General features: G+C 39.4%; 1 protein-coding gene across 1 annotated transcript in view; it reads right to left on the reverse strand.

Annotated features, from left to right (window-relative positions):
• The window catches only part of LOC126416206 (exportin-2), a 165315-nt gene that overhangs the window by 34768 nt on the left and 103309 nt on the right, over positions 1–27238 (reverse strand). The window contains exons 12-14 of the mRNA XM_050083798.1: positions 9958–10061; positions 9719–9875; positions 1474–1565 (exon numbers count right to left, since the gene is read on the reverse strand). Of these exons, the coding sequence (XP_049939755.1) occupies positions 1474–1565; positions 9719–9875; positions 9958–10061 (353 nt within the window). The remainder of the gene's footprint in view (positions 1–1473; positions 1566–9718; positions 9876–9957; positions 10062–27238) is intronic.

The following is a 27238-nucleotide window of genomic DNA, read 5'->3' on the forward strand; positions in this document are numbered from 1 at the left end:
CAGCCATGTGTTGTAGCATCTTAACTGCAAACTGTGTACAGCATTCTATGTGGACATGATCAATAACAAGCTGTCTTCCACATGAAAGGCCACCACCAAACTTTGGGCAAGAGACAGCTGTACCATTCAATTGCTATGAATGCCACACAACATGGTGTGCTCAATTTTGACCACTTCACACCCTGTGCCTTCTGGAATCTTTACATCAACACTAGCTTTTCTGGACACACACACACACACACACACACACATACACACATACACAAACACACACACCATCTATCTCCTTTTCTTCTCCTCTCATCCTCCATTTTTCTCTCCCAGCACAGCCTCCCAATGCCACATCTAACAGGCTACTATCAGGTCCCCACTACACTCCTGTACACTCTCAGACACAATGCACAGCAGCATCTTCCCAACCCCTACCTTATTATTCCTCCACCTCCTCACCCACACCTCTTCTGTACCACCACTACCCACCCCAGCTGTAATCACTGCTCACCATATTCTGGTCTCATCTCCAGGAGATGAATGCATGTCATGTGCACTTGTTCTAACCTAATCTAGACAGGCAACCACTCACCTATGATGGAATGATGTGTGGAGAATAGAAACTTTTAACAGGAAACATTATTCGCACTAGCTTTTGATCTCTCTCTCTCTCTCTAGTAAAAGTAGACACATTCATACACAAACCCAAGCAGACACTCAAATGCACACTCTCTTGGACATGGCAAGAATGATTATCAATTATCAGTTACTGAAAGCACTAGTCTGGGCTGTAGGTGGTGACTCGCATCATTCAATAACCAAACATGCCACGGCCAGGAATTTGTGTACTTGAGTGTGTCTGGTGTTTCCTGCTACTTGTTTCCATGGTCCATACATTAGTCCACTATAGGTAAGTTGTTGCCTTTCCCTTATTTTACGTATTGTGTTTTTCTTCATTTGATGGACTTAGTCAAATAGCTTAGTCTACCTTTAAATGTACTTTACATGTGCTCGTCTGTCATTCAAAGTCTCCTCCATGTGGAGAGTAACAGTCTAGCCTATTTCATTATTGTTATTCCATCCCAGATTTTCCATTGTTCATTTCACTTATGTAAGACATACAGCAGAACACTGTGAGGTGACAGTATTTACATCATATGTACAATATTTACATTTACTACTACTACTACTACTACTACTACTACTACTACTTCTTGTGGTACCACTTTAAGATAAGTTATTTTTATTTCCAAAATTGGAGTATATGCAGCACTGCTTGTCAAACTGTACATATGGCAAAGGAAAGTTCTATTAATGAGTCTAAATAATTTAGGAGTAAAGTACTGTAGCTCGAAAAGGATTCATCTGCACACTAATGAAGTTTTCAGTCTTGTTTATGTACCTGTCAACAACTCATCACCTCTACTATTCAATGAGTTTTACTTTTAGGAGAAAATTATTTGATTTTTTGTAGAACATTACCTTGAACATCTTGCTGGAGTATCCACTGGAAAAGTGGAAATAAATTTGCTTCAAACGTAGATACAGCCGTCTTGTTTGAAGTGCATACGATCCTGCAACATGAAAGACAAACATGAATAACACACTCGGACGACAAAAACACTTGTAAGTTCACACACTATTTGTTCATTACTTAATACTTTGGAATAAAACAGTTCTTGCAAGTTATCTGTTATACAATTTTACAGTGCAAAGCCATGTTCTCAATCCCGCCGAAGCACCACAGTTCCCAAATACCAATAAATTACTTTTCTTGCAGGATGTAATACTTTATTAGTGCTGGAAAATCCTGAGTGGAATATAAATAATTGAAGGAGTAAAGATAACCACTCACCATATAGTTGAAGTGTTGAGTGGTGAATAGACAAATAAACAAGATTGATATTGTTACAATGTTGCTAAGCTTCAAGCAAAGTCTATCTTCTGAGCTGTCAAAACACACACACAAAATTACATAGTCATCACCACACACACTTTTTCTCCATTGAAACTCCAACTGGGTGAGGGACTGTGTTAGGTGAAGAGGGGTAGGAGGCAGGAAACGTTAAGACAGAAGGATGGTTGAGGGATGGCAGAAAGTGGCAAACTTACTATGAATAGGCAGATGAAGTGTTACATGCCATTTAGGTAAACAACACTTAACACTCCTTGTGTAGTACAAGGAAAGATGATTTGACAGAATAATATTAAGAAGGGAGTATGTTGCGGAACATATACCGTGTGCAGGTGTCTGTTTTCATATGTGCAAACATTAAACGGGAGGAGAGGAATACAAAAAAAACGGCAAGGTGTGGCGACAAGTAAACGGTTTCACCTGCTGTTTTGGCGTCGCAGCTTGGTGGTGGCTTGACTGTCAAGGAGCAACCACACTCTCCAAGAATGAAAACGAAAAACAAGATGGTTCTGTGACAAAATATATTGTAATTTTGAGTGACATGTTGAGACTTTGAAGCTTATGCCATATGCAAAATTCTGTTCTGCTCTAATTCATGAGTCACTCTAATGATCTGTACACACATTGAAGGAAATATATGTTCATAAAAGAAAATTAATGGCTGTCCTTTTTTGTTATATGAGTAGAAGTTGTCATCTTTTGCTCCAGTAACAACTGTAGAATGTGAGGGAGTCAAACCTTTCCTCGTCTATACATGGGATTTTAGAACCAATGATTAGCATGATCTCTTCTGCAACAGAATCATCTATGGCAACTGGATTTTATAAAGAAGTAAATATGTCAGATATTGTGTCAGGTGACAGATCTCTAAAGTGTTCTGACTCAGCTTCAACTACAAGAAGTGAGCCAGCAGCTACATAAAACACTAAACCAATAAGAAAAATACTTCACAGAGCAAATTGCATATGGCATGTAACGAACTGAAGGCATGAGAAAAATGGATGGGCAGGTGCACAGACGATATGAAGAGGGAGATTGTGCTGACAATTCAGCTACACAATTCAGCATTTATTATAATACAGAGAAGCTGATTTGGAGGGGGATATTTGTGAAAAAGACAATGAAGTTACACATACTGTGCTCATTGGCATGTTGTACTGCTGGGTAATCAACGCATGGCATGTTGTACTGCTGGGTAATCAACGCAGCTCTTGGGCCACAATTTGACAGCAGACATTCATCGATGTAGCAGTTGGTTGTTGATCAAAAGATACAGTAGAATATTTTGTACAATCAGTACGGCAGATGTTCAATGTATTTAAGAAAACAGCATCACACGTCAACCAAAAGCAGCTATAACGCGTATTTATTCATCGGCGATCAGTTTCGGTGAAGCAATCATCTGCAAGTCACAACTACATTGCCTCAGGTTAATCCAATGTTCGTGGGTGCAAAGTAAATAATTATTATCAGTTGCAGCAGCAGTCTGTTACACATGCATCCACTGTATTATACATTTTTCTATCAGTCACTAATTACAAAAATTGACAGTCCTTTCCACTGTCCCATATACTGTCTCACCAAATCTTATCATAAACTCATGAGTCAACATTGTTGTATAACATGCACTATTGATAGTAGTAGATTATATGTCCTATTTAATTGGCATCTGCTATTAACAGTTGATGAGATCATTGGGCAACCAGATTTTGACCACACATATGGTTTAGGTCTGGAATATAGCTTTGCTGTTCTTGTCTTCAACTGCTCACTAACTACAGACTTACTGAACTGTAAAAATATTTAGATGTATCATTTATGTTCACTGGATGCAATCCTTAACCATTTGGTTCTCATATGTGTTCTAGGTTACACTTCCAGTGAAACCTATCCAAATCTAATTTTCATAGACCTAGATTACCCGCATCAGAAACACGTGAAGTGAAACCCTCTTTTACACTTTTAAGGGGACTTTTAAAAATGGCATTAATTGTGGGAAAATGGAAAATGTGGGAAATTATTTTTTTAATCAGATAAATAAGTTTACATTTCATGAACATAATGGTAGTTCATACTTCTGGCAAAAAAATCTAGAACTTTAGTTTCTTTTAATTTATTCTATTGGTGATTTTCATGTCTAGATCACACCTGGAGATCATATATATGACAAGAAGTATATCTAATTTAAATTTGAATACTTGCTATGTCAAACGCTAGAAATTTTTTTAAAAAAATATGTGACATACAGGATGTCAGTTGGCAAAGGTGATGTTGACTGATTACGTAAAGTGCAGACCCAGTAACAGAATTATGTTCTACTAGAGTGGTTTGAGGGACATACATTTAATCCAGCTTTCAAAAAGCAGATTGGGATAAATTTTCTAAATTGCTGGACAAGTCAATAACACAGGTCCCTGCACTTCCAAAATCATACTCAAAGTTGTTAAAGATCATAATATCTACTGCCAAAAAGAGCATACCCAGAGGATGCCTGAAAGAATACATTCCTGTCTGGAATGAAGAGATCAACCAGCTGTTTAACCAATTCAAGGAAAGTGGAGACCAAGAAACAACTACAAACCTTATGAATTCCTTGAATGAACAAAGGAGAGAAAAAAGGCATAAAGAAACAAGGGACCTCGATATCACGCACTCCAGTAGAAAAGCATGGACGCTGATTCACAAACTTGGAAAAGACTCTTCCCACAAAAAAGAAAACTCAACAGTCTCATGCGACTCAATGGCCAATCACTTAGTGAGAGTTTCCAAGGTCCCAACAGATAAAGCAAATCTTCAGCAAGTAAATAGAGAGCTTACAGAAGTCAGGAAATCTCTGCAACATAACCCAGAATTCTCTTCTCCATATGCAATCACTGAACTGTAGACAACCCTTAAGCATACGAAACGTAGAAAAGCTGCAGGTGCAGATGGGCTTTACCCTGAATTTTTGGTGCACACTGGACTGGTAACGCGAAACTAGCTAGTTTGCCTTTTTAACTAAATTCTTCGTACAGCAACATCACCCAAAAAATTTAAAAGAGCAAAAATTATCGTTATCAAAAAGCCAGGTAAAGAGGGATCAGCTGCAGAACACTTCTGCCCAATATCTCTCCTTAGCTGTGCTTACAAGCTATTGGAAAGAATGATTCTAAACCGAAACCAAGATCAAATTAATGCCATGATACCACCTGAACAAGCTGAATTCAGACCTTATAGAAGCTATTGTGAACGAGTGCTCTCCTTGACTACTAACACAGAATTTGGATACCAAAAGAAACTTAAAACTGGAGTAGTGTTCATTGACCTGTCAGCAGCTTATGACACGGTGAGGTGCAAGGGCCTATTATTGAAATTTTTTAGAGCAATATCTCACAAAACTCTAGGCAACCTCTTAAGTAACATGTTAAGCAATAGGCAGTTTAAAGTACATCAAGGAGAAGAGAAAAGCAGATGGCATGTACTCAGTGACAGATTACCTCAGGGCTCTGTCCTTGCTCCAGTGTTATTCAACCGCTACACAGCTGACCTGCCAAATTTGACCTGCCGAAAATTTCAATATGCAGACGACCTGGCAATTTCATATCAGAGTGAAGACCTTTCTGAATGTGAAGAACACCTAACAAACAGCCTTACTAAACTTTATGAGTATTTTGAGACATGGCGACTGAGACCAAATGTTTCTAAAACCGAGCTAAGCCTGTTCCACCTCTCTAATCACCTTTCAACAGCAAAGATCAGTTCACAGTTCGGCCCTCTGGGCAAAGTCAGATACAACGAAAGCCCAAAATACCTGGGAGTCACTCTGGACAGAACTTTTAACATACAAAAAACACCTTTCCAACTTGGCCAAGAAGATACAAACATGAGTGAACCTTGTGAGAAAGCTGGCAGGCAGTACATGGGGAGCAACCACATCAGTCCTCCGAGGAGCATCCCTTGCACTGGTATACTCTGCAGCAGAATACTGTGCACCAGTTTGGCTCCGAAGCGCCCATGTAGTGAAAGTAGACATCCAACTGAACTCAGTTATGAGAGTAATTAGTGGCACAGTCCGGTCTACACCTACTTGCTGGCTACCAGTGCTTTCAAACATCTGTCCACCAGACCTCCGTCGAAAGGCTGCTCTCTACAACCTCTGTCAGCAAGCTTCTGAAAACAACTTGATCCCTCTTCATGACAATTTGCTATCACTGCCCAGGAAACGCCTCAAATCTAGAAGACCAGCATATGAAATGGGAGTCCAAATGTTATCCACAGGATTCAACCAGGACACAGAGTGGAAATGTCAGTGGCAAGCTGCAAGAACCTGAAACCACGAACTTGTAGACATCCAACAGTTCTAGTTCCAGGATTCCACCAACCAAGGGAGGTGTGGGTGCAGTTAAAATGATATCGGACTGAAGAGGGTAGGTGCAAATACAACATGCACAGGTGGGGCTTTTCAAGTGACAGTGTGTGTCACTGTGGTGACACCCAAACAATGAGCCACAATGTAAATGAATGTCCAATCAGATGCTTCCCTGGTGGCATTGAGAAGCTCCATCAAGCATCCCACGAGGTACTCTGCTGGATCGAGTCCATCAGCATCTGAGTGTAGTCGGAGCCGTTTTAAAACTTGTGCACTGTATATAATTTCACATGTTCATTTTTATATATATTTCTTTGTTTTGCTAAATGTGTATTACTGTAATTGATGCATACGATAGTAACAATAATAATAATAATAATAATAATAATTTGGTCCAGTGATCCTCTAGCTTTTTCATCCCTTCGGTAAAATAGTTTCTATCAAACTCTCCAAAACACTCGTTAACTGCAACTATCCCTTCTTCATTTGATGACAATTTCTTCCCTGCGAGTCAAAGTTTCAAGTTAGGGAACAGGAAGAAGTCGTGTGTACGTCTGGTGAAAAGGTGGGTGAGAAACCAATTCATGCACTTTCACCATAGTTATCGCTGATGTGTCGGGTGGTGCATTATTCTGGTGAAAAAAACACTTTTTTGCATGCTAACCTTGGACTATTGTTCAGTCAACAAAAGTTTCAAATGATCCAGCAATGAAGCCTACATGGGTCCAGTTTTCCAAGACTTATAAAAGGATCATTCCTTGGCAATCATAAAAAATAGTGCCCATCACCTTACAAGCTGACCAAATGGTCTTTGTCTTCTTTGGCAAACTTTCACCAGCCTTTGTTCGTTGTTTAGATTGCCATATTGACTCTGGTGTGTAATGATGAATCCAGGTTACCTGAGACACAAATTTGCACAAATCTCGCGGATTGTGATTAAACATCACCTGACATTATGTTGAAATGTTATGCTGGCTACGCTTTTGGCCAACTTGAGGAATGGCAGCACCCACCTCAAACACAACTTCTTCATAGCCAGTTCTCCACACAGGAAATTATTCACTCACTCAGTTGAGATGCCTACAGTCTCAGAAATCTCACCAACTTTTATTCAGCAGTCTCATATTACCATATCATGAATTTTATCAATGGTTTACTTTGTGGTGACCTTAACTGGATAGCTGGAGTGAGCTTTGTTTTCCGTGCTTAGTCTTCAATGATGGTGCAGGGTCCACATGAACTTCATCCAATTCTGTTTTGATTTGTGTGGCAGCCCAACCATTCACATGAAATGTTTAATAACAGCATGAAACTCTGATTTCTCCCTTTTTAATTGCAGCTGACACACTGACCACTTCAGACAACTATCAACAATTAACTGTACACTGTACATTGTTGAAATTCTTCATACAATCCTGGAAATAATAAGCTCACCTACCATGCAGGTGCAATGAAAATGTTCCATTCTTTCATGGAAAATTACCACTTATCAAACTGCCTTGTATTAATGTCATCAAGTAGTTAAATGTTTGTAAGAACACAGTGGCATAATGAAATACAGTTCTGTAGGGTGTGACAGAGTGGAATGTGCAGTTAAATTTTAGCCGTGCTGCCAGGTTTCCATTCTGACAATCAACTTGGAAATCAGGACATACTCTGGAAGAAGCGCAATGGTGTGTGCTAATTATGATCACATTTAAATTGTTTAGGCTTTCTTATTAGTTCCCAACCTAACTCCTACTATGTAAATCTCTACATATTCTGAAAAAAACTGTACACCACTTGACAACATCTCTCTGCAAATCAAAGTTACAGCTTTTTTACTGAAATAATATGCCAACAATTCCAATGTAGTTACGAATGTTTTTGCAGGAGAGTCCACACCTGTGATAGTTCGAAGATAGTTTGTATATTATCTGGAAGAGAGACTACACAGGGTTTTTAACCACTGCCAACTGTCCTTCAGCTTTGACTAACACTTAAGTTACAGCCCAACCCAGCACTTCGTTCAATAGCATAACTATGAAAAACTCTACACAGTGTAGTTATTGGTTAGGTTGGTAGTGTGAGGAGACAAAGCACTAGTGGTAGGAATTGTTCCAGCTTTTAATGAGTTCTACCAAAGAACTAAGAAGAACAGAGCTTAATAAAGATTACTGCATAATGTTTGTTAACATTACCTGAAAGCCAACACCTTTCCAGTGTCACCATTTCTGAATTACATTTCTCTCTCTCTCTCTCTCTCTCTCTCTCTCTCTCTCTCTCTCTCTCCATTAATATTGTTTCCTTATGCGTAAATGAAGGTAAATTTGTCATGATGATAATGTAAATGCAGATGGGAATTAACTGAAGGGATCAATAAAAAAAGTCACAAACAGTGGGAGAATGTTAATTTCAGGGACATGAAAGTGGTGTTACACTGTACTGCATTTCCTCTGATTCTTTCAAATGTTAATGAGCTGCAGCAACAAATTTCATGTTTATGTTTGCCCTGCCTTGAAATAGCACTTTCAGAATCTGAGGTTCCAAATACTAATTTGCTTTCAACATCACCTTTAAGCTGTTAAGCTGATACGGTCTCCACACACTCCACTGAAGTTCAGAATACTTCTAATATTCGGAATGGATTATGATAATTGGAGATCCGTAAATGAACATCCATTTGTGTATGCCTACATACACAGAATCTCCAAAGCACCATATGTGTTGTCTTTGCTCTAGAACATCGAACTGAGTGAGTTATGGAATCCATGGATCATAACAACATGAAAGCAGAACCAGGTACATTTTCAACCCAGCTAAGTTGGAGACCACATCAGTACTTATCTTCATTGAGATACTTATCCCATACTTAGCATGTGATCTTCTAACTTTAAGTTATAGCTAAAAATCTGTAATATTTCCATGGTATGAGATCACAACAAATGTGTTATCTGAATAAATAATGTGCAGATGTAATAATAACACCTACCAAGCACAAACAGATTATAAATATTGACATTCATCGGATTTGTCACCCACAACAATTATAAAGTATGGAACTGGTGAATCCAAAGTTTATCATACTCACTACTCTGTACTATAATCATACAATCCAGTTCAATCTACCATAAATTATCCATTTTGGCTACATTATGTCACTTACTTTCCGTGTTCATTTAGCATTCCGAAATGAGTGCAATAAGGATTGAAATGAGAGAAAATATAGCTATTCATCTTACAAATACCAGAGAATCACTTAATCACACAATGATGATATGGCAGTCAACACACACTAATTTTAAGCATAGAAATCTTTAAGTGCTAGTCCGTTACGGTGTACTTACTACTTAGACTGAACTGAACAGTCCAAAAGAATAATACAAATATTGCTACACAGATCATTTTCTGGCAACACCCAGAAGGAGATATAAGCTTACATTTAACAGTTAGGTATTATTTTATCCACTTGTTAGCACACTTACTTGATTGATAAACATAAAGTTTCAAACAAATAATGATTGAAATGAGGTTTGCTTGGATTACGAGCAACCAATGCTAATTTCTGGGTCAATTTTGGAAGAAGATCACCAAGGTGTGGAATAACTTGAGCCTGCAATGCAGAGAAGCTCCTCATAATAGCTGAAACATTAAAATATTAGTTAACAACAATAAAGAAAGAGCTGAAATATGCCAACATAGATAGTATGAACCAACTTCTTACCTTTCATAACATATTCATTTTCTTGTGATCCAGGCAGATCCAATGCGGAAAACAGATTTGTCAGAAGTTCACGAGCAATGGTAGTCACTTCTTCAATTTTCACCCTATTAAAGACAATGCAATTCTTTGAAAATGTGTATAGAGTCTGTGGCGTATTTACCAAAAATGTACAGAAAAATACAAAAATGTTAACAATAACTGTAATTGTAATATTAATGATTTTAATTATGGTATCGTCAATATGTGAAAGAAAAAAATGGATTGCAGAGATAAACAGTAACTAGGTACAGTGTACCTAGTTACCATATTCAAAGTTGTACAAACTACAGAACAAACACACAGAATCAGCAAAGGAAGATAAGCAAATCGAATATTAAAAACATATGTCATTTATTATCAAAGTTTGTAACATATGTAGCCTACACTTTCATCAATATTTTCCCTTTGCCTGACTCATGTTTGGCCCTAAGAAATAAACCATTTGTTCAGAATGAGATCAGTTGCCTTTAAAGTTCCTCTAATTCTGCTCAAGTTGTGTCACTTTCACCACACTATGAAGTATGTCTTGTTATTTTTCCACACAGTAATTTTTATTCAGGCACTTGAGGCTAAAGAGTAGATACGACACAGGCCTCCAACATTTAACTATCGTAAGTGTAATTAGTTATTATTGCAACCCACAGAACCAGTACATCATAGCTACAGCTGCATGACAATGTGCATTTTGTCTCATTCCACAACCTTGAAGGCATGATGGGACATATCACCACGAGGAGGAAACAACAAGAGAGTTAAGAGCCTGAGAGCCAAGGCGACTCACATCAAAGTCACTTTATCATACAACATAAATGATGGTATCACCAGCTCATTTGTATACATTTATTGTTTGATAACTGTGGAAATTCAGACTCAAAGCAATAACATGGAAAATATAAGATTTTTACAGCATCAAATTCAAAAATCAAAATGTCAAGGGTCAAATGCAATAATCATATTTATTTTCACGTAAACACACAAATTATAAACTATTTTAATAAAATTTTGACTAAACATTGAAAAAATCTATAGTTTTGTACACTGGAAAAATTGGTAAGTTTTTTAGCCAGATTTGTGACATTTATGTGCAGCAGGATGACATGTTTCAACAGTATTAGTTTAGCCAAAGTTATTTTCATTTGGCATTCCAAATAAACAATTATTTTGTGTCCAGCTGTGTTGTTGCCACTGTATGAGTCAATGTCTGCAGACTGAGCACCAACTTCATCAGCCGAATCATCAAGATTATTGTTATTGTCTGCAATGAACAAACTATGATAATTTCATTGTCAGAAAATTGTCGTTTTACAGCCAGTCATTTATGTCATTAACACCTATGTCCAAGCACTCTGGAACATTTGTAAATGCGTACTCTACATTTCTGTGAGGGAAATTTCATAAATAATGCACACTATTTTTTTTTACTTACATATTTATTTTTTATTTATTTATTTTCAGTAGCCCTTTAAGGTCCTTTAAAGTCTCCTTGCCTCTCTATGACTGAATCCCACTGCCTCGGAAGCTCTATTATTCCATGCAGGACACCACTTCTGCTCATCTGTCAAATGGCTGGGGTAACAGTGGTAGAATGTTCTTCCAGAAAAAGATAGCAACGTCGATGCATATGGTTTTTCAACTTCGGGAACAAGTCGAAGTCTAGTGGACTCATGTACAGGCTGTAGGGAGGATGTGGCAACGCTTCCCATCCATATTTGTGCAATTCTTAGGCTACAACACTGCTGATATGCAGGCAAGCATTATCATGGAGAATGAGTGGCCCAGCCTCGAGCAACTGAGATTGGGTTTTGTGCATCTTCTGCACAGGTTTTGCATGAAGTGACAATAATATACATTGCTGTGACACTTTTTCCACAAGGGACTCTTATCATGATGATTTCTTGGTGATCATAAGCAAAAATCATCATTTTCTTGAGTTTTGACAGTGCATCAAATGTTTTTGGACGTGAAGAATCTGAAGCTTTCCACCCATTGGATTGTGATTTCAATTCCAGTTCAAAGTCTCTAATCCACAATTCACCAACAGTGACAATTCGACAGAAGAATCCTTGACCTTCATGTTCAAATTGAACAAGGTTGCAATGTCCAGGTGTTTCTGCTTCTCTTCAGCAGTCAAACAGTGTGGGCCCCATCTCGCACAATTTTTTCTCTTCTTCAAATCACTTGTCAGAGTATGGAATACTGATGTTGAGGGAATTCACAGGGTTTCAGAGAGTTCCTCAAAAGTCGCACTGCAATCTTCAAGAGCATCTGCTACAAGTTTCACACTTGGTTCATATGTTGACATTTTTGGCTTTCCAAGTCTTGCATTATCGTCCATGCTCATACAACCTCCAAGAAAACAATTAACCCAATGTGAAATTGTACTACAGTCCACTGTAAACTCATCACAAACTTCACTTAATGAACTGTGGATTTCCATCAGGTTTTTGCCACGTAAAGTTTCAGTCTTGAAGTATGACCTCTTCAAATGTCACAGTACCCAAGATCCTTGCAGGATCCATTTCTATCTCTCACCAATTTTACGTTAGAATACAGAGCGAAAAGACAAAAATATGTGCTTCTTCCTCAAGCTCTCGACTACATCTGACATAATTTTGATTGTTACATCAAACAATCCACAGTAATATCAATCTGTACATTATTCATGAAATGCCTCTCATAAATCCAACAATGAACTCCAACACATCAATTTTGTTACCAGTTTATTTATTTAATGTGCACACAGCATCAGTGAACTTACAAATGACTGGCTACAAATTTTTCCTGGTCTCCATGAGTGATGACTTGGCAACATGACCCTATGTAAATTCAATCATTCAGGGTGTTTCGTAACCCATGTTACAGGCTTTTAAGAAGTTGTAGAGGAGATTTAGTAGATAAAGTTTTGGAAACGAACTCTTGTCAGGAAATGTCCGTTTGGACGCAAAATAAGTTTGAAGATCGGATCACTTTCAAATCTCCCCATTCACCACACCCACATAATGAAGACAATGAGCTCTGACCTGTGTGCTCTATGGGAGCTGCTGCACGTGACACCCTGCTGTTTGTTGCACAAGGTGTATCCACAATGCATGCTTTCATACTCATGATGCACAACCAAGGAGAGCCACAGTCAACCCTCCTAGTTGCAAACACACCAGTTTCTCATAGCTGTTGTTGGAGTCAGACAAAATTCGTATGTGATGGATTGAGGTGATCCAAAAAATGTTCTCCATACTTGAATTGCGTAGACTTGCAATTATATAGCACACTGCGAAGCAGGAGATTTGAAAGTGGTCCGATCTTCAAACTTATACTGAAACGGTACATTTCTGGACACAGATCCCTTATAAAAATGTTATCTACTATGTCCTCTCTACAACCCCTAGAAGCCTGTAATAGGAATCGTGAAGCAAAATGCATAATGACATATTTACAGGTCTCAAAAAAGTGTCATCATGCAATTTTCCTTCTTCAATTAGCTTCCTCAGTAGCTTTATCTTATACACTGACAGCATAAATTTCACTTTGACGCTGCCACTGACAGATACAGTAAAACAACAACATGGCCTTCGGAGGCAGTTATGCTGCTTTTAGAAATTTTGCTACATTGGGCACAAAATCTTCAAAGACCTAATTTTTAAAAAGCAAATTTTCCATCCAAGCATTGTGTTGTAACTTATAAGATTCTTGCAAGGAGGACCAATTCACATGTTTTAAAGCATAGGTTTTTGTTTCCTAGGCGCATTACTGCAAGCCACTTTTGTAATTTTGTCATTTTTATAGCCTTTTTGCAAGGTCATCTAATCTGGAAGCTAATGTCTTACTGAATAACATCCAATAAAAAAGACCACTGATTCAATGGCATTATAAATAATAATAATAATTAATCCCCCCCATGAACCTTGGACCTTGCCGCTGGTGGGGAGGCTTGCGTGCCTCAACGATACAGATAGCCGTACCGTAGGTGCAACCACAACGGAGGGGTATCTGTTGAAACGCCAGACAAACGTGTGGTTCCTGAAGAGGGGCAGCAGCCTTTTCAGTAGTTGCAGGGGCAACAGTCTGGATGATTGACTGATCTGGCCTTGTAACATTAACCAAAATGGCCTTGCTGTTCTGGTACTGCAAACGGCTGAAAGCAAGGGGAAACTACAGCCGTTATTTTTCCCGAGGGCATGCACCTTTACTGTATGGTTAAATGATGATGGCGTCCTCTTGGGTAAAATATTCCGGAGGTAAAATAGTCCCCCATTCGGATCTCCGGGCGGGGACTACTCAAGAGGACGTTGTTATCAGGAGAAAGAAAACTGGCGTTCTACGGATCGGAGCGTGGAATGTCAGATCCCTTAATCAGGCAGGTAGGTTAGAAAATTTAAAAAGGGAAATGGATAGGTTAAAGTTAGATATAGTGGGAATTAGTGAAGTTCGGTGGCAGGAGGAACAGGACTTCCGGTCAGGTGAGTACAGGGTTATAAATACAAAATCAAATAGGGGTAATGCAGGAGTAGGTTTAATAATGAATAAAAAAATAGGTGTACGGGTAAGCTACTACAAACAGCATAGTGAACGCATTATTGTGGCCAAGATAGATATGAAGTCCACACCTACTACAGTAGTACAAGTTTATATGCCAACTAGCTCTGCAGATGACGAAGAAATTGAAGAAATGTATGATGAGATAAAAGAAATTACTCAGGTAGTGAAGGGAGATGAAAATTTAATAGTCATGGGTGACTGGAATTCATAAGTAGGAAAAGGGAGAGAAGGAAACATAGTAGGTGAATATGGATTGGGGCTAAGAAATGAAAGAGGAAGCCGCCTGGTAGAATTTTGCGCAGAGCATAACTTAATCATAGCTAATACTTGGTTTAAGAATCATAAAAGAAGGCTGTATACATGGAAGAACCCTGGAGATACTAAAAGGTATCAGATAGATTATATAATGGTAAGACAGAGATTTAGGAACCAGGTTTTAAATTGGAAGACATTTCCAGGGGCAGATGTGGACTCTGACCACAATCTATTGGTTATGAACTGTAGATTAAAACTGAAGAAACTGCAAAAAGGTGGGAATTTAAGGAGATGGGACCTGGATAAACTGAAAGAACCAGAGATTGTACAGGCTTTCAGGGAGAGCATAAGGGAACAATTGACAGGAATGGGGGAAAGAAATACAGTAGAAGAAGAGTGGGTAGCTTTGAGGGATGAAATAGTGAAGGCAGCAGAAGATCAAATAGGTAAAAAGACGAGGGCTAGTAGAAACCCTTGCGTAACAGAAGAAATATTGAATTTAAATTGATGAAAGGAGAAAATATAAAAATGCAGTAAATGAAGCAGGCAAAAAGGAATACAAACATCTCAAAAATGATACTGACAGGAAGTGCAAAATGGCTAAGCAGGGATAGCTAGAGGACAAATGTAAGGATGTAGAGGCTTACCTCACTAGGGGTAAGATAGATACTGCCTACAGGAAAATTAAAGAGACCTTTGGAGAAAGGAGAACCACTTGCATGAATATCAAGAGCTTTGATGGAAACCCAGTTCTAAGCAAAGATGGGAAAGCAGAAAGGTGGAAGGAGTATATAGAGGGCCTATACAAGGGCGATGTACTTGAGGACAATATTATGGAAATGGAAGAGGATGTAGATGAAGGTGAAATGGGAGATACGATACTGCGTGAAGAGTTTGACAGAGCACTGAAAGACCTGAGTCGAAACAAGGCCCCCAGAGCAGACAACATTCCATTAGAACATTAGGACAACCTTGGGAGAGCCAGTCCTGACAAAACTCTACCATCTGGTGAGCAAGATGTATGAGACAGGCGAAATACCCTCAGACTTCAAGAAGAATATAATAATTTCAATCCCAAAGACAGCAGGTGTTGACAGATGTTAAAATTACCGAACTATCAGTTTAATAAGTCACGGCTGCAAAATACTAACGCTAATTATTTACAGACGAATGGAAAAACTGATAGAAGACGAACCTCAGGGAAGATCAGTTTGGATTCCGTAGAAATGTTGGAACACGTGAGGCAATACTGACCCTACGACTTATCTTAGAAGAAAGATTAAGGAAAGGCAAACCTACGTTTCTAGCATTTGTAGACTTAGAGAAAGCTTTTGACAATGTTGATTGGAATACTCTCTTTCAAATTCTGAAGATGGCAGGGATAAAATACAGAGAGCGAAAGGCTATTTACAATTTGTACAGAAACCAGATGGCAGTTATAAGAGTCGAGGGGTATGAAAGGGAAGCAGTGGTTGGGAAGAGAGTGAGACAGGGTTGTAGCCTATCCCCAATTTTATTCAATCTGTATATTGAGCAAGCAATAAAGGAAACAAAAGAAAAATTCGGAGTAGGTATTAAAATCCATGGAGAAGAAATAAAAACTTTGAGGTTCGCGGATGACATTGTAATTCTGTCAGAGACAGCAAAGGACTTGGAAGAGCAGTTGAACGGAATGGACAGTGTCTTGAAAGGAGGGTATAAGATGAATATCAACAAAAGCAAAATGAGGATAATGGAATGTAGTCGAAGTAAGTCGAGTGATGCCGAGGGGATTAGATTAGGAAATGAGACACTTAAAGTAGTAAAGGAGTTTTGCTATTTGGGGAGCAAAATAACTGATGATGGTCGAAGTAGAGAGGATATAAAATGTAGACTGGCAATGGCAAGGAAAGCGTTTCTTAAGAAGAGAAATTTGTTAACATCGAGCATTGATTTAAGTGTCAGGAAGTCGTTTCTGAAAGTATTTGTATGGAGTGTAGCCATGTATCGAAGTGAAACGTGGATGATAAACAGCTTAGACAAGAAGAGAATAGAAGCTTTTGAAATGTGATGCTACAGAAGAATGCTGAAGATTAGATGGGTTGATCACATAACTAATGAGGAGGTATTGAATAGGATTGGGGAGAAGAGGAGCTTGTGGCACAACTTGACTAGAAGAAGGGATCGGTTGGTAGGACATGTTCTGAGGCATCAAGGGATCACCAATTTAGTATTGGAGGGCAGCGTGGAGGGTAAAAATCGTAGAGGGAGACCAAGAGATGAATACACTAAGCAGATTCAGAAGGATGTAGGATGCAGTAAGTACTGGGAGATGAAGAACCTTACACAGGATAGGGTAGCATGGAGAGCTGCATCAAACCAGTCTCAGGACTGAAGACCACAACAACAACAACACAATAATAAATATTTTCAATTTGTTTTTTGAAATTTTCAGTAACTACTGTGTTCCCTGAAAGGCTTCCACCAGTCACTGAATCCTGATGGATTCCATGTCGATCTTTCCACCTCTGTATCCAACTCGGCTGGCAGTGAAGTCAGTTTCACCATTAGAAAGCCGGTTCTGTAAATTTACTGCTTCTTCTTGCAATGTTGGGCTTGAAATCAGAACACCAGTCTCCTTGTTTGCACTAAACCACATGAAAAGTGCATAACCTAGCAATGCATTCTTAGCCTGTTTTGCTTGTCACTACAAACTGTCCTTTATTTTCACTTATTTCCAGTTATTCTTCAAATCTGACACTGTAAAAATTCCAACACCAAATTCAGCAGCAATGTTTTATACAACAGTTCTCTTTTAATCATCCTTTGCACTGCAGTACTTTTGGACATCGTCCCACCTTCCCTTCCGATGTCATTTTACAAACGTAACAAATGAGAGCAATACAATACTGTACAATGCATTATTAACTTGTGAGCTAAAACCAAGCTAAAATCCACATATTGACTGAACTTATATTTAATTATTGTTTCACAAAATATTCTTGCACTTCAATTCACGCTTTTGACAATTATCGCCATCATCATCGTCAGGAGCAACTGACGATCCAAACTCTGCTATAGTGGCCTTACATAGCCCATGGCAGCATGGCATTGGTCAATAATTGTGTAATTATGTCACAGATGGTGTCAACATCTGCACTGGTGTGCCACCACTTCCATAATCATTAATTATTGCCGTCGTCAACTGTTGGCACTATTACTTCTATTCTATTCTATCAAAACATTAATTTTAGTGAGGGGGGGGGGGGGGGGGGGGGGGGGAAGGAGAAAAATGAAATCACAGATGAAATGGAGATCCAACTTACTGAAGGCTAGATAAATGATGACGCACTGTACTAAGTCTCCAGTTACCAGATCACAAAATTGATTCTTGTGGCAGTGAAGGGAAAGAACTATTCTTCTGACACAAAAAAGGAAAACTGCACCTCTCATTCTGACAATGCTTGAGGTCTGTGATCATCGACATCATCAAAATTGCAGTAAAAAGAACCCTTCTATTTCTATTTCACACTGGTTCCCACACCGAGAATAATTCTGAGTGGCAAACAGTACACAAATTATTTTCCCACTCCCCACTGTTTTTGCAAACACTGCAATACATCAGAGGAACATAAGACTGGATTCATTTCCACGAAACACGAAGCAAACAACTGGTTTGTGATGCAGAATCTTTGTACATATGAGATGTATACAAACAAAAAGGTGCTGTTAAAAGGCCTGGTAGGCACTGTTTTGTTGTCAGTGAGGCGGAAACTTACAACAGGAGTCACCAATTCAAGTGTATGAAAGGGTGCCATATGAGCTTCTGATAGAATCACTCCGATTCATGTGTGTCAATTCATGCCATATGACCTGATAAATTTGGTAAAGAAAGGTAGTGTACTGGTTATTGGTAAATGCCGTCTGCTTGTAACTACCATGGAGCTTAGTACTGGTAGAGTTGAGGCATCTGGGCTATAACTATGCTTGGAGTTAGAATAGCTGAACAAGACAAGCAGTGAAGTCCCAGATCAGTTTGTAGGATGGAGAACAAATTGCACCTCTCAAGGTTTATCTGCAGTGAGACGCACCCTCTCCATGACTAACACCCAACTGACTTGATGCACGGATGGAACTGATGTAATAAACAATACCAGTGAATGGGAAGTCAGGACAAATAAAACAGGAAGGGACTAAAAGCATAGCAAAGATAAGAAATACAAAGATGAGAATAAAACATAAGAAAAAAAATACGGCCACCAGGACGGGCAGAGACAGACAAGCACAGCAGGAGAGTGTCAGACATAGGTAAGGACCCCTCCTCTCAGGGCTCAACATGCTGAGAGAAGTAATCCTCCCACAACTGTCTGACTCAAGACCCTGTATGGTCAAAACATAAACGTTGGGAATAAAACCCCTTTTATTATTGAAAACACAAAACCTCTTTAACTGTTCTTTAAGTAAGTAAGTATCAAGTATAAGGAATGCTTAAGGTGCTTGTATACATAGAAGTCTGGTGAGAGGAGGGCACTCCAGTAAGATGTGAGCCACTGTCAGGAAGGCACTAAAGCTGCAAGGGCAGGTTGGCTGCCAAGTGGTGTATGTCCAAAACTAAACTTTCTCAGGAGAGAATATTAAAAGTTTACAGTTCATAATTATATATTTCTTAAATAAATTGGAACAAGGCAGTAACTCATAAATATAAACTTTCTGACACAAACAAAAATCTCTTGCTGAAAGGTTTTAACTACCTCAAACTTAAAACTTTCAAAACCATTACATAAATAATAATAATAATTTGGGAAGGAGAATTAGCTTAAATAAAAGTTGACAACTCACTCAAAAAATAGAACTGTCACTAACTGTCAAGAGAAACTAAGACAGGAAAATTAAAAAACACAAAATAATTCAGTCACTGTCATTATTTTGATGCTGTCATGGTGTTTCATCAATCTGTTTGTCACTGTTTAAATGGTGCCATGACCACATTGGAAACCTTGAAACAAATATTGCTGGCAAGGGGTATAGATAGGTCCGCCATAGGTCCTCCCCCGTGCCCTTTCTGTGATGAATCTTCTATCAGGGTAAGGTGCTGAAAATGACAGGTTCCACACCCTACTTCCAGAAGCACACCATTTTCTCTAACAAAATACTTGGAATTTAAACTTATCAGTCAGGGTTTGTATATATATATATAATAAAAATAACTGGATATTCCATGTTCTTTATCATAACAGATGGCAATTGGCAGACAGGGGGAGGCATAGACGAGTGCTAGTTGATGCAGCCAAAAATACGCCTCTAGAATGCTGTCTAATGGACAAAAGTCTTTGGGGCAAGCCTTAGCCCACATAGCAGAATAGGTCTAACAGTTGCAAAGCTAATGGTCCTGCAGAAATGTATATAACTGTCATTAACAGTCCAGTCGCAGTAAAATCAGAGCCCTAGAAGAAAAATAATAGAGCAAAGGAAGAGGCGACAGGTGAGACTGAGGAATGAGAGAGTGCATTCAGTTTCTGAATGTAACTTAATATCAGCTGACAGATGTGGGCAACCACATCAGTTTATCATCAACAAACCATAATTGTACAACCACTTCAAGAATTTGGGTTCCTAGGAAAAGTCTGAATCCCGGTGCATCATGGTGTTATGACAAAAGTGAATGAACCAGATTTTGTAAGGGGAGAAATTAAAGCCATGGTCTTGTGCTCAAGAGAACACCCTTCAAATGGCTCCTTGGAGTGGTCACTCAGTGAGGACCATAAGCTGGGAGCAGTAGCAAATGAAAAAGTCTTTTATATGTCAGGCAGGACTAACTGTAGGTCCCACTGAGTGTAGAAGTCGACACTAAAGATGGAGCACTGGGATATATTATTCATCTAAACTGTGAGGAACTGAGGTGTATTCTGATTCTAGCCCAAAATGATCGGTAGGACTGGAGGTTGCAGATGAATATCAGCGGATCATCTCTAAAGGCTCGGCTTGGAGTGCAGTCACAATAAAACAACAAAAACATCAGTGTTGTATTCTTTATGTAAGGTGAAGAAAATTGCAGTAAGATGGTGGTGTTAAGTAAAGAGTAATTGTGTTGCTGTTTCTAATCCGACCAGATGGTTGGCTGTGAAGCAGCACTTCCAAACACCACACTGGTAGGTAGAAAAAAAGTCCAACAAATTAAAGGCCAGCACAATTAACGGACCACCACCCTCTCAAGTAGCTTACATAGCACACAAATAAGGCAGATTGGTTGGTAAATTGCAATGGAAGTTGGGTCCTTTCCTGGTTTAACGATTGGGATAATGATAATATTTGGCCACTGTGGGGGGAATTCACCTCTGTCTAACAAATGATTAAAAACCCTGAGAAGGTAATTTTTCCGATTCACACTGAGGTGTTGGATCATTTGACTACAGATCACATCAGGATCTCATGGCCACTTGGTGGGATGAGTTGAGGACACAACACTCCATCTATGGTTGGTTATATGGCTCTGAACAGAGAACAGTAAAGGGCAGGAAGGTGTTCTCTATCCTCAGCTTACGTGCCTGGAAAGCGGAAGGGCAAGTGGCAGTTGCTTATGCCACCACAAAGTGCGTCAGAAAACGCTCCACGAGGACAGATGGATCAGTAGAAATACCACTGTGAAACTGAAGCTGGGAATAGTTGTTGGTCATTGGTGGTCAAGTAAACCACAGAAATTGGCACACACCTAGGGGAGGGAGGGAGTATGCATTTCCATGCAGGAGATATACCCGAGCTGCTGGCCCTGCTGGAATCACCAATCACCTTCGTCTTTGTTGACTTGTCTTTTGAACTTTTTGATGTTTTGGAAATAAAATATTAACAAGATTCATGCTTACTTTTGACATTTGGGAGGCTGCTCCACCTTGATGAAAAAACGTCTCCTCATCAACTTTGCACTGAGGAAGTTTTGGAGTAAAATTGCTTTCCAGCATATCTGTGCATCTCTGTGAAATCAATGTCACAGTATTGTCTGGATCACTGTTGAAAAAGTAGGGCCCCATGAACCCTGATAAGGGCATAGTGCAGTTCGTAATAACTTTTGTGGACTGGAGAGGTTGCTGATGCTGTTTAGGATTCATATCACTCCAAAATCTTAAGTTCTGCTTGTCAAAGTAGATGGACAAATGGAAATGGATCTCGTCAATTATCCACACATTGTTTACAACAGGTGGTAGAAGGTAGGACTTGACGTCACAGTTGCAATCAATGATCTTCACCTTTTCTGGAAGCATGTTCCTCTTGGGAACACTTAAGAGTCAATGCTCCTGTGACAACTCTATTTACCCTTTGACCCCTTATAGTATGGCTGACAAACTGTATCTCCTTAAAATCCAGGTTGACATGCAGTCTTACATTCCAGGTTGATATGCAGTTCTTCACCTGATTGTAATACCAAGTACCAGTGAAAGATAATGCCTTGCATTTTGTTTTTAAGCTCCTATGGGGTGTAATGAAATGAATATTACACACAGAAGTATACGAGATAAAGGCTCAAGACTGAGCAGAGTCCACACACTTGTTCAAGAAGGAGCCACTCCACAACTTATGAACTGCTGCTACACCTAGACATGCTCCTCGAAGAAGGTTTGGTCATTAGAAAGGATCTGCTTTTGTGCAAACTAGGTACTGCAGAGTATAAGATTCTCCACATCCATACCTGTGGCCCTCCTCCCATGGCATAGCCAATAGTCTTTGGTGGTGTACTTGCAAGCACTGTAGTGAGGCTTTTGATGTGAAAGACTGCAAGACTCTCACAAATGCAGACTTCAGTAAGTAAGTTGCTTCATGGCAGACTGCCTAGCCTGGTGTTACCCACTCTAGCTGGGTGGTTATCTCCACGGGTGCAGCCAGTCATGGCAAAAGACATTTGGGGTTGTGAGTGTTGCCAGGAGTCCCAATGGGGATGGGTACTTATTCCTTGACATTCATGGACAATTTACAGCAGAGACCCCTGCAGTGAAATCCCTGCATTGTATGGGGGGCTAAAGCTGTGCAGCAACACTCTTACAATGGACTGGCTACCATGTTATATTTAGAATGTGGCAAGTAGTTTCCCCAGAACTGCATTTCAGGATTAATGCCACTCGACAGATACTCATACCATACTGGCTGCCCTTCCCCGCACAGTTTTACTTTGGAGAAATTTGGAAAAGAATGTTGGTCAAAGTGGGTAGGGAGCAAAAGAAATTTTAAAAAAAGGTAAGAAGTAATGTAATAAATCATGAGAATAAAACAAGACAAGACCTAGGTGACAGACAGGTGGACAAAGATCAAACAAACATAATAGCAGGAGGGAGGGATGCTGTACAGGAAAGAAAGAAAAGGAAGTATACACCCACCCCATTGACTACCACACTTACACTGGTGGGAAGGTTTGTGTCTCAGTGATCCACTGAGCTATGCTGACAGGAGCAAGGCTCCTGGTAGGGTCGCCAATGCCAGAATTGTCAGTTGGTGAGATTCCAGACAACATGTATTTCACCTAGAGGGGCCCTTTCTTGGGAATATTGGGTGGCAACCACATGGGCCATTAACTAAGTCTGCAATTACTTCCACTTACTTGTACCAGTTCCCCCCGCCCCCAGCCCCCCCAAGGCCCCAAAAGTATTAGTTTTTGAGGCCCGAGGGTGTCTTTCAGCTTCCTATTCTGTCCCCAGTAGTAGCAACAGTGTAGAGGATGGACCTCAGTACAGTGGAGCCAGTGGAATTCTAATTAAAACACAGGGCGGACTGAGCCCTTAAGTCCAGAACAACAATCGGTTTAAAGGAAGAAAATCTTGATCAAAAATTACTTGAACCTCCACGTTGGGGGTTGAGGCTTTGAGTCTGCTCCCCATCAATCAGAAAATATCAGTCTGCAAAAAGTCCAAGAGTAAAGCCTGGGACCCTATCAGAATTAAATGGAATCAATCTGGGAAATTAAAATGGTATATGAACTTGGGTACACACAACACTCAGGGCATCACAACAACAAAAACAGAAGAATTCAAAGAAACCCACTGGAACAATGTACGTGTAATAGCACTAGAAGAAACAAAGGAAAGTTAAAGGAGTAAAGGAAATAGATGATTAGGTTCATATTTACAGTGAAGTGAACAAACAGTGCTGGGCAAAAAAGGGGATATCCACTGCAGTACATAAAAAGTGGAAATGCTGCATTAAGAAATGGGATTGTGTTAACGAATATCAGGAACGTGTGGATATGAAGCTAGGAGGATATGACGTAGTGGTCATTGCAGCACATGCACCCACAAATAATGCTACTGATGCTGAGAAGAATAATTTCTTTTATAATTTGTCAAACCTCCTAGGGCATTAGCAACAGGAAGGAGCTGTATCTTTTAGGAGATTTTAATGGAATAGTGGGTAAGTAGGGTGCAAGCAAGATTGTAGGCAAATTTGGGGACGATACTGTGAATGATAATGGAGAGAGGCTGTTAGAAATGCGAAGACAGTACAGTCTTCAGATATCAAATTGCTTTTTTCAACACTAAGAGATCCATATATATACCTGGATACAGCCTGCAAGAAAGTTATATTCTATAACTGATCATGTTATAGGGAAGGAAGTAATTGTGTAAATGTGGAGGATTGCAGAGTCTACAGGGAAACAGAATGTGGTTCTGACCATTTCCTGCTTCAGTGAGCACTTCAGTTCCCCTTTCAAAAAATTAGTGCTTACCAAAACAATTGTAATGAGAATGGAGAGAAACTGGACCAGCCACAGTATGAATGCTGCACTGAAAAATTGGAAAAAGAAGTGCAAAATATGGGATCAGGCTGCGGTCACAGTGGCTCTGATATCGGTGGATTCCGCCGCCGACCAACATTGGCGAGAGTCGGCCGATCTTTATAAATCAGTATACCACTACGTGTGTGGTCACACTATAGCTGACCTCATCTCCTGAACGTACACACTTCGGACGACATTCAGTGAAATTCAAATCAGTTTGTTTTCTTTGGCCAAATAGACCAACGTTCTCACACACAAAATATGGAGCGTAAGAAACTGATAAGTTTCATCCAAGAAAGAGTGAGTTTGTGGCATCCTGAGGATGAAAGTATTATAAGCAGGTTATAGTTTGGAATCTATGGACTGAAATTGCACATCTACCTCAAAAAATAATTTGTTCAAGTGAAAAGGGTGGCGTATCTTATATGCTTATAGTTACTGCACTGGATCTTTTTTGTGGTAAATTGTCATTAGTTGTCCAAATTATTATCACTGCTTATTGGCATTTTATGCCAGTAGGGTAGCGATTCTGGTGGTTTGCAAATGTGGTGTATGGTATATATTTCCAGTTTTAGGTTTTCAGAGTATTTTATGCTACACTTTATGCTTGTCTTTCACTCGTGCCATAAATGACAGTCATTGAAGGTTAATTGATGTACATCTGCACAACTTTAAATAAATTCACTCAAACATTGTTTATGACTTGCTTTCCAAGGTCACCACAAATTACCTTGAGTATTTAACGGAATGTTTCTCCCATCATCTCATATATTCCTAAAACTTGTCTGCTTATTCCAACAACTGAGTATAGTACTAGCCACATTGTTTACGCAATAAGAGAGCTCATTCACATAGATGTGGCACCTCTTTAATCCTTTGACTGCTGGTGACAAGTTTACTCGTCATGCTGCTTGCTGCTCCCTGGGTGATAATGACGAGTTTAGTTATGGCCACCAGTTTGAGTGCTGTTGATGAGTTAAGTCACATCCACGTGCAGGCTCCTGTGTGCTGATGATGAGTGCAGATGTGCCACTACCTGATTTGCACAGCGGACTTCCCACCCCATGCCTCAGCAGCCTTTCACAGTTGTGACTGCTAGATTGTCGTCTCAATCTCTGTCTGTTGCGAGCCTAGGCTTCACACTACAGTTTACTGTTCATCAGAATTTACTTCGGTGCTCCTCACATCCTGTATTTTACAACGAAAATGGCAAGACATAGTGGATGCACTGAGGAAGAAATCATGGAGATTCTTACGAGGAGCGACAGTAAGCATGAACTACTTGATCTTGACAAAAGTGATAGCTCTCCCACAGAATCGAAAAGCTGTAGTCCTAAACCATCCACGTCAGCATGGGTGTCAGTGCAATCTCGTGTTTCAACAAGAGATGTTAGTTGTTCTGATCTGAAGACAGAAAGTGACAGTGAAACCCCTACAAAGAAATCACACCTTAGCAATAAATTTGACTGGAAAGAAAATGATTTTTGACCAGTTAATCACACATTTGATGATACTCTATCAGGATATGTGTATCAAATAGGGAATGAGCCAAGCATTCTGTCAGTTTTCATGTTATTCTTCACAGAAGAACTGATTAAATATAGAGCTGTCTAAACGAATTGGTTTTTTTTATTCACCAAGGAGAATACTCCAGAGACAGTGCATTCTTGAATATCAAAGTGGAAAGATACTAAATATGAAGAAATGTATTGTTTCAGAGCTGTTTGTGTTCTGATGCCTCACATGAAAAAACTGAAATTAGCAAATACTGGACTAGAAGTGTTGTTCTAAATACTCCAATTTTTAGAGAACTCATGTCAAGGGACTGCATTTTGTTTGTTATGAGAAAGTTACATTTCAGTGACAACTCTGTCAATCCAGAATGAGAAGGTAGGAGACGAGGTACTGGCAGAAGTAAAGCTGTGAGTACCGGGCGTGAGCCGTGCTTCGGTAGCTCAGATGGTAGAGCACTTGCCCGCGAAAGGTAAAGGTCCCGAGTTCGAGTCTCGGTCGGGCACACAGTTTTAATCTGCCAGGAAGTTTCAACTCTGTCAATACTGGACAAGACAGATTATTCAAAATTAGGGACACTGTTGATAAAGTTTGTACAGAATTCCATTGTGCATTTAATCCACATCAGAAACTCTGCATTTATGAAAGTTTGTTATTATAAAAAGGCAGAGAATTTATTCCATTGAAACAGAGTAGATTCAGAATAAAAACATTTGTGTTATGTGATTAAAAGACATAACCAGTCTAAAATTTCATTGTTTATACATGGACATCAACAGAAACTGAGTTCCACAATTTGGGGAAAAGTGGTGACATAGTGGCTACACTAATAAAGCCCTATTTAGAATACAGACATACTATCTACCTCAGTACTTGGTACTCAAGCCCAAGCTTCTGTTCCTGGCTTCACAGTCATCGGACGAACACACGTGGTACTGTCCCTAGGAACAGATGCAATATGCCTAAACTTCAGAAGAAAGTGAAATGAGGAGATATTCAATTTATGTACACTAACACAATAATTGATATAAAGTGGTGTGACAAAAGGAAAGTGCGGATGTTGACCACATGTACCAGCACAGCAATGGTAGACATGGGGAAGACTGACAGGAATACTAGAGAGAAAATTAAGAAACCACAAAGCATTGTAAATTATAACTTGAGTATGGGAGCAGTTGACCATTCTGATATGCTGCTTAGCTC

Source organism: Schistocerca serialis, chromosome 8 (genome assembly GCF_023864345.2).
Source record: "Schistocerca serialis cubense isolate TAMUIC-IGC-003099 chromosome 8, iqSchSeri2.2, whole genome shotgun sequence".
Classification (NCBI taxonomy): Eukaryota; Metazoa; Arthropoda; class Insecta; order Orthoptera; family Acrididae; genus Schistocerca; species Schistocerca serialis.